The sequence below is a fragment of the Crocodylus porosus genome, unplaced genomic scaffold (assembly GCF_001723895.1).
Source record: "Crocodylus porosus isolate Cpor-Errol unplaced genomic scaffold, CroPor_comp1, whole genome shotgun sequence".
Lineage (NCBI taxonomy): Eukaryota > Metazoa > Chordata > Crocodylia > Crocodylidae > Crocodylus > Crocodylus porosus.
The window spans coordinates 226790700-226799285 of NW_017728886.1; the positions used below are offsets into that span (position 1 = coordinate 226790700).

An 8586-nucleotide genomic window follows, 5' to 3' on the forward strand; every position below is an offset into this window, starting at 1 on the left:
ACCCTGGGGGTCTTTAAGAGGAGGTTAGACAAACACCTTGCTGGGGTCATTTGACCCAGTACTCTTTCCTGCCATGGCAGGGGGTTGGACTTTGATCCGCTCAGGTCCCTTCCGACCCTACCGACTATGAAATTCTTATGACTATGGATTGCCTCATCTGTCCAGTATAGACAGCAGAGAGGCACTGTAAGCAGTTGATGGTTTATATAATATTGGTTAAGGTGCAGGTGAATGAACTTTGGATGAACTGGAAAATCCAGTTTTATTTGGTCCAGTGATTATGTTGTCTATGTTAATGAGGGGGCACAGCTGGCATCTGGGTTTGAAGCAAGGTCTGGTGCTTTTAACATAATTCAGTATGTCAACATTGTAGGCATTAAAGTCTTGCTGTTAGATTTGTGGTGGGAAAGCCAGTTCCTGGCTACAAATCCTGTGTATGCTTCTGTCATTTAGCAGCCACAGAGTATCATCTGTTTTTTTGGAGAATGAAACATCACCTTTCCTTATGTGATAAATGGAAATATCTATAAAATATCTAAAACCTATGAATAGGAAGACCACTTCCTGTCTAGTTATCCTAACTTGATAATATAAAATAGAGCTGGCCAGCTGATGGCCCACCAGTTACATGTGGCCCATGAAGGGTTTAATTTATAGCTCTCAAGCTTCTGGTCTGATCACTGCACCTTCAGTGTTCCTACTGCTACTGGGGTCTCTGAGCCACTCATTCCTCCTCCAGCTTCTGCTTCCTCTCCCCATTCCTGGGGGTGGGACAGCACAGCCTGTGCGAGTCCAAGGAGCCTGCAGCCTGTGAGGCTCACAGTGCTTCAGGGTCTACCCACCATGATATGCAGCATTCATGGCGTGTAGTCCTCGGGACATGCAGCCCCTGACTGCTGAGAAGTTGGAGACCTATGATGAGACAGGAAGATTTTAGAAATTTGCTTACTTTGCATTATTGAACTGGAGTTATTGGAAATCCCAGATATTCCTTTTTAAGAGGAACAGACCATCTTCTTAAAAATGATGGTTCCTCTCGAAGTTTTCTTAGTGAAATGTATTTCATGTAAGTTAATGTGTCCCGAGCTTTTAGCCTGCCCTCAGGTGTCTCTTGATAGTTTTCCAATGTTGGCTTGCCTTGCTAGGTTTGGGCTTAGGAAGGAATTTTTGTCCAGCTCTGACTGGTTTTCCTTTGCATTGCAGCACCTCCTTTCTAGGATCTTCTGCCACTGCCCTGTTTATAGTCTGTGTCTCTGTGTCTCTCCTGTTCTTTGCCTGTGGCATGTTGCCAGGTTTGGGATGATTTTCCCCCATCTCCAATAAGGTGCTTTTTCAGTCATGATGTTGAAGAAGGTGAGAGTAGTTCATTCTCTCTCTCTCTGGAACTTTTAGAAAATGGCTTGCTTCTGCATAAAGGATGGGGCATAATGGTCAAGGAGGCCTGTTGTAGTTCTGGATTCTTACATTTTGGAAGAAGCCCCATAGGAAATAGTTTAACCCAAAAGTAACTAATTTACTGTGGTTTTCTTTTAATTTTTCATCTTTTTAACAGTCACTTTCTATTGGAGTTCTCTTGTGCACACTGGAATCCTGTACTGTGTAGTAAGAACTGTATTACCAAGGAACTCTTTCTGCCTGATTTAGGATTTGGAATACTTGTCTGAAGGACTTGAAGGGCGCTCTTCTAATCCTGTGGCAGTACTTTTTGATACACTGCTTCATCCAGAGGCTGACTTTGGATATGACTACCCACCAGTTCTGCATTGGAAGCTAGAACAACATCACTATATCCCACATATAGTGCTTGGCAAAGGACCACCTGGTGGGGCTTGGCATGTGAGTAAATTTTGGAAAAAAATTCAACTCCTATGATTTGAATGTCATATTTTTAGTCTTTTCTTATGTGGGCTTGATTCCTAGGTGGAAAAGAATTGCAGGTTTTGCCATTCATCTGAAGCCCAGATTCTTTACAGAGAACCAGAAAAGCAGAGGGAGAAGGGGGAAGGAAAAAATAAACAAATCAATGTTGTGGGAGTCACTTTTGAGCATAAATAAGCAATATTTGCTATAACTTTTTAGTTTCATTCTTCTTTTATTTTGTTCTTGAGGATTATTTACCTCAAAAGTGAAGGGATGCCAACTTTGTGAGGGATGTTTGAGAGACCTGGTTGCAAGGATGCATTAGCTGGCAGGTTCAGGTCCCAATAGTCCTGCATGTAAACTTATTAAAATGAAGTGATCCTAGTATGTTTGCATATTTTTAATAGTGTACTATAAAACTGGTCAAATTTTTAATTTGCAAGAACCAAACAGATTGTTGACTTAGCAGTTGCAAATATTAATCAGGCTTTTAAAAGTAATCCTGGGGTTCCATATTTTTGCCTATGTTTTGTTAATAGATGAGATTAATTTGCAAACTTCTTTGTCACTTATAAAAGGACCCTATTCTTTCAAGTCCCACACATGTTCATTTAACTGTTAAAAAGTTTTATATAGGGTTTTTTCATATTTTAAAACTATTAAGTGTTAATACAAATATAACAGCACTTCACAAATTCCTTTAAATTAGAAAAGGAAACTGTCAGTATGTTGGCATAAGCATTACACATAAGAAATATTTAAATTGGATGTTGGGGTCACAGAAGGGAGAGGGTTAAATTAAAAATGGGGGAGCAGTTCAAAATGTTTTGATTTCCATCAAGTGATGTAATACTCTTCTACTCTTGAATTTATCTTCCACAGTGATATTTAAATTAATGTAGAACCGACTAAACATTAAAAAGGCCCAAACACAAACTGTAGAAATCTTCCTTTTGTTAATTTTAAATTACCCAAATGTGTGTGCTTGGTGGAGGTTTTTTGCCGAGTGGGGGGTTGTTTGGTTTTTTTAATAGAATCTTGATTGTATCCCTTTTGAGACATTATTGGAATTAACTTTTGGTGGACTTATGTTGTATGTCATGTTCATGATGAAAGAGAACTGTCTGTCATTTTTTTTGCTTAAAATCAAAAATATGTTCTGAGGGGCTTGAAAAACCACCTACTGCAGAAAGAACCCGTCTTCTCTTGGGCATTCGTCCTTGTGTCATCACTAGATGGCAAGGACTGCAGCAAGAGGAAGAGGCTGTTTAGTCCATCTGAAGACAAGCCTCCATGAGGAGTGATTCTTAAACATTTTCAGAGTTTGGATCATTGATGTAGGAAGTGTCTTATTAACTAATTGCTCTCTAATTTGGTGATGTGGACAACTTCCTCTTCTGCTTGTAATCATCACTTCCCTATGAATTTTATCAGTTCATTTTAATTGCATGAAAATGTAGTAAATTTTTGTATATTTCTGTAGATTTTTTTTTATCCTAGTTCAGCGACTAGCAGGAGAGTTAGTTTTTGTGCAGTGTGTGAGTTCTTTAATCCACTAAAACTAAGTTCGGCCTTGAACTTTTTACCTGCCTGTATTGATTCAATCTTCACAGGTTGGTTTAAGCTTGCATAGATTGAACCGATAAGCAACTGAACAGACATTCACTTTTGATTCTGGAAATGCAGCCACAGGCCTGTAGGAGCTGGGGAGTGCTAGAGCATACCTTCCTCTTCAGCTGAAGCAGACAGTTTGGGCCAAGACTAGCCCACCCACCTTGGGGGGGGAGGGTGGAGGAGGGGTTGTTGGGGAGGTACAAAGCATCCTGAGATACTGGGGGACTGTGAGTTAACATAAACCTAGAGGGGCTCTGGAACAGAAAAGTTCAATAAACCAATTTAAGATGGATACAGTATCAGATTTACTTGATTTATCAAGGTTTATCTTAAATCAGTTTTGGCTATTTTGAAAGTGATTTATGTACACTGAATTGCTGTTTGTTGCAGATTTGAACCAGTTTCTGATCACTTATACTGGTTTATGTGTAACTTCTGTTTCTAGCTTAGGAGTAGTTGTAGACAACTTACCCATAGATTGTATGATTTAAACCACTGCACTAAAGCCAGCACTAGGAAGTGCTTGGAGCAGGTAAAGTTGATAGCCTAGTTGTTGTTGACTGTGGTAACTTGCTCACACTTAAACTTCTAATACTATTTATTTTGAATTCGGTCGGCAGGGGCATTCTTACAGCATGTTTTCTCCCCTTGCCTGTATGTTCTTTGACTGGGAACTTTCCATCAGGATTTATTTATTTTCCTGCTAGGAAATTATGGCTTGAATTTTTTTTTCTTAAATTTCCCCTTCTCCCTGCCCAGATTCTTTCTCTTCTGTATCTGAACTTCTGTTCTCTTAGATTAACAGTCTACCACTTGTTATCATTGTGTTCCTAGTTTTAAATGACTTTTTTTGTCTAAGCAGAATTTCTGAGTTTATGCACAATCAGCCATCTATTCAATCTTCTTAGTTCTGGTGCTGTTTCTGGTGGCTCCATGCAATGTTTTGTCTTTCAGGAAGGTTAATGTGTTTCTGTGTTGTTGTGTTGTTTAGGAAGAAATGTATTTCTTAAAGCATTTGCTTTTAGGAAAAGGCATCCTAGAACCAGAGACGATTTATGCCTATTTATGGACTTGCTTACTGTTTCTATTAATTTCCATTATAATGTTCACTTCCTTGTTTCCACTTTAATTACCAAAATAACAGTTCAAACAGCTAATGTAATAGGGTATTTCAAAGTTAATACGTGGCAGTAGTCAGTATGTACATGAAGTAATGAAGATTCTTATCAATTTTTAAGATGATTTTGTTTAACAAATACAAATAATGTAGGTTCATCACCAGAGCAAACATGCATAGAATATTTTCCCAGCTGACTAATGCTCCTGAAACTGATTTGTCTTTAGTACCCAGAAGGGAAATCCCATTGTGGCTTACAGGGTTGGCAGCTCCAGGGAAGCCAGCTAATTAGTTTGTAATCTGGAAGGCCCAAGGCTTCTGGCCCACAGCAGTTTGAGCTGCTTCAGACCCTTGAAATTCACCCCAGGATTTTCACAATAGAGAGCCTGGAAGCCATGGAAAAACTCCATAGTTCTTTTTTTAGTATGAATCTGTGCAGATGTCCCAACAGGTTGTTGTACCTATGCCTCATGTCTGAGTTCAGTCTCTTGAAGAGTTACGTCTGTCAGGCTACATGTGTTCCAGGTATGGGTGTGAAAAGGCAGTGGTCACAACTCATAACTCAGTTCCTTACCATCTGTGGCAGAAGGATTGACACTAGACTGTGTGAACTTTAACAGCTATTTTGTGAAGAGTTATTTTTTCTAATTTAGTTAGCTTTTCCAAAAAGCAAGCAAGCATGGGGATATTCTTTCCAATATCCCAATATACAGAATAAGGTGAAATTGCATAATCATTAGAAATGTGGCACTTGAACCCTCAGACAATATCTCTCATGCCCTAACTGATAAGTAATAGTAAATATCTCTTCCTCATTTGTTATTTACGTTGTACCTATATAAAGTGGAGAATGCAGTACCCAAATTGTACCTTCTGAAGCAGTTTGTTAATATGGCCTTTAATACTGTGGGGACAGATGTAGAGGCCGTGGTCCACGAGACCACTGGGTAGACCTCCAGGCCTTGCAGAGAGCAAAGGGCCCACTGTGGAAGCTAAGTAAAAATTGATGCTTTCTTAACACTGAAAATGAACTTCAAAAACAGGATCCTATTTCACTTTACACATCCAAATGGCAATTACCTGGCTGAGTAACTGCTATTTTTGACCTATATAGGGTTATCAGTACTGTAGGTAAACAGGATTTGTGTTTCACGGTGAAGACATGCAACAAGACACTGCTCTGGGACTCATGGAACTATGGTATTCAATCAGGTCTGTAGAGCCAAGGTGGCATACTGGACTAATACTGGTCTTTAGTTCTGTAATAGGAATCAATACTGGGCTATCCTGGAATACTTGGTAGGGTCCTTTTCCAGCTTCTTCAGCAAGGGCTCACTGCTGGAAATCAGGGAGAAATGTCTTAAAGAGAGAGGAAAAGAGTTCCTTTGCAAACAACCTTGTACTAGATGATCTTGGTGGCAGTACCTGCAGTGTCAGAAGGAAGACGACAAATCCTCAAGGGCAAACTTCAACATCAAAAGTAGAATCCACAAGGAGTGCCAAAGTTGACATTAGGAATACTCTCAGCATCACTAGTACATTCAATAGCATGGACTCTTATACCTACTTAGCTTGTGATGTTTTGTGCCTGTTCTTTGGATCTAAAAGGCTTCTCTGTAGAGGCAAGCTCAACGAGCTTTTGGAGCCATGCTTTTATGAAGGAGTGGTGCCTGAGTCAGAATCTTATTTAACTTTACATGGACAGCAGTTACCTACTGGTGCTTAAGTACAGTTTGCAGCCTACTTCATATGGACTTTGGATACATGAGTATCCACAAGGTTACTAAGCATATGCAGCAAGTAATATGCTACCATCTGGCTGAGGAGGTATGCAACTCCTTATAGACATGCTCATGCTTTGTAAGTTACAATACGGCATGAAAAAGGTGAAAAGGGCCCTCCTATGTTTTAGCCCAATAGCTTAACAGTCAAGGCACTTGCCCAGAAAGCAGTTCCCCTTTAATCCAGAGGGAATTTGAATATACAACCCTCCAACTTCCCAACATAGTGATCTAACCACCAGATCACAGGTTTGAGATTAATTCTTCTTTGAAGCTGAGACACAGCACCTTGCATTTAATGCTGGCTAAAATGGATGGAGAGCTGTGATGACCCCCCCCGCCCCCCATATTAAGGGAAGAAAAAGTCTAGGCAGGAACCCTGGGCAAATGCTGTAACAATTAGGCTACAACATGGGAGATTCCACCAGACCTGGCATCTAACACCCACTACTCATGATTTTTTTTTTGCCAGATACATTTTTAAGATCAATACTGTCTGAAGGCATGCACATGCAAAGCAAATCAATGTCCCCACTATGCCAGAACACAGCCCATTACATACTCAGTAGCCATGGGGATGCTTAGATATCCACACCACATGTGTTCTGTCACTCCAGGAGCTCATGTCAAGTATTAGACATGGATGGCCATATGGAGTAGACCATAATTCAGGAAAATGTGTAATAACTGTTCCTCATACTAAGTGCCTTGGCATTGAGAAGAATGGCACTGATAGATGAGGTTTAAGTGGAACCTGTGAAAGGCCTTTAGCAGCACAGTCTATTCTAATCAAAGACTGAATAGTTTCTATTGCGAGCACTCAGTTTTTCAGCAAACCAGAAAGAGGATGATGGATCAGTCAAATCCTTCCAAAGAAGCTTGGAGCTCTTACAGATAAGGTAACTTCTATTTCATTACAGTTCAGGGTTGCAAATTATCTAATGTTATTCACAAAGTACAGCTTTTTCATTTGGGAGAAAATAACATAGCTCCTTTCCAGATTCCTGGAGGAGTGCAGAAGTTCTGGGAAAAGGTGGCCAGAAAAGGATAAATGGTGATTATGCTTTTCTGGCCACCTTTTCCCAGGTGTAGGTGAAAATGGATGAGCAGTCAAGTCAATGGCAACAGTTCTCATAACGTACTAAGTTTTTGATGACGTGCCTGATCTACCAAGAGAGGTCCAGAGTATGGACATATCTCACTCTAGGACTTGAAGCTGTACATTAATGCCTGCTGTCCTTGAGAATTTATACCCTAGTGCCACGCTAAAGAATCTTCTGATACTAGACGTGTCAGAGACAAAGAACACCATTCATACTTTCAGGTAGGCTGCTCATCCAAGGAGCAGCCTTTCAGTTTTACAAGGGATGTACTATCTTTCACAGCCCTCCATTTCAAAGGTAGTAAGATTGATACTAAGTTCAGGAGCCACACTGAAACTCAAACCCCACAACAAATCTTTTGAAACTGCCTTGCTCCCTTCCTGTAGGCTTGGGTATAGATTTCCCTTGGGGACTACAGAACATATTAACAACAGCTCACTTCCCTGTTATTTCTCCCTTTTTGTTGTTTTCGCCAGGGACCCTTTTCAAAAGAAACTTTTCACCCACCCTGCTCTGTACTACTTCTCTAGTACTGGTTTGTGGATCTCAACTTGCAGGAAGCATATTTCCATATTGCCATTGCTTGGTCTACAGGAAGTCCCCCTATTTAAAAAGCATTACCAATACAAAGTACTTTGAATTTTCCAAGGACATGCTGGCCAAAAAAGATGTATGTATAATGTAAAGGTAATTAATGAGTAGTTGATCAGAGGAAAGTCTTACTAAGCAACTGACAAACCTAAACTATGTATTAGTTCTGTTCAGCTGCTGATGTGAACTGCAAAAAATTGTTCCCAACTCCAGCATAGGCAACAAAGTTCCTAGAAGCCAAGATGGAGTCAGTAGCACCACAGGCCTGCTTGCCTCAATTTAGTCCCTAGCTAAAGGGGACAATTGTATACCTTGCCTTGATTCCACTTTGCCTAATGTCATGTGCCTGTTTGAACATGCATGACATCAGTTACCAGGCTTTTCATAGCTTTCATAGACATTAGGGCTGGAAGGGACCTCGGGAGATCGAGTCCAGCCCCCTGTCCAAAGGGCAAGAAGTCAGCTGGGGTCATAGGATCCCAGCAAGATAAGCATCCAATTTACTCTTGAAGGTGTTCAA

General features: G+C 40.4%; 1 protein-coding gene across 1 annotated transcript in view; it reads left to right on the forward strand.

Annotated features, from left to right (window-relative positions):
• The window catches only part of OSGIN2 (oxidative stress induced growth inhibitor family member 2), a 37902-nt gene that overhangs the window by 19700 nt on the left and 9616 nt on the right, over window positions 1-8586 (forward strand). Inside the window, exon 4 of the mRNA XM_019550256.1 lies at window positions 1645-1836. Coding sequence (XP_019405801.1) covers window positions 1645-1836 — 192 coding nt within the window. The remainder of the gene's footprint in view (window positions 1-1644; window positions 1837-8586) is intronic.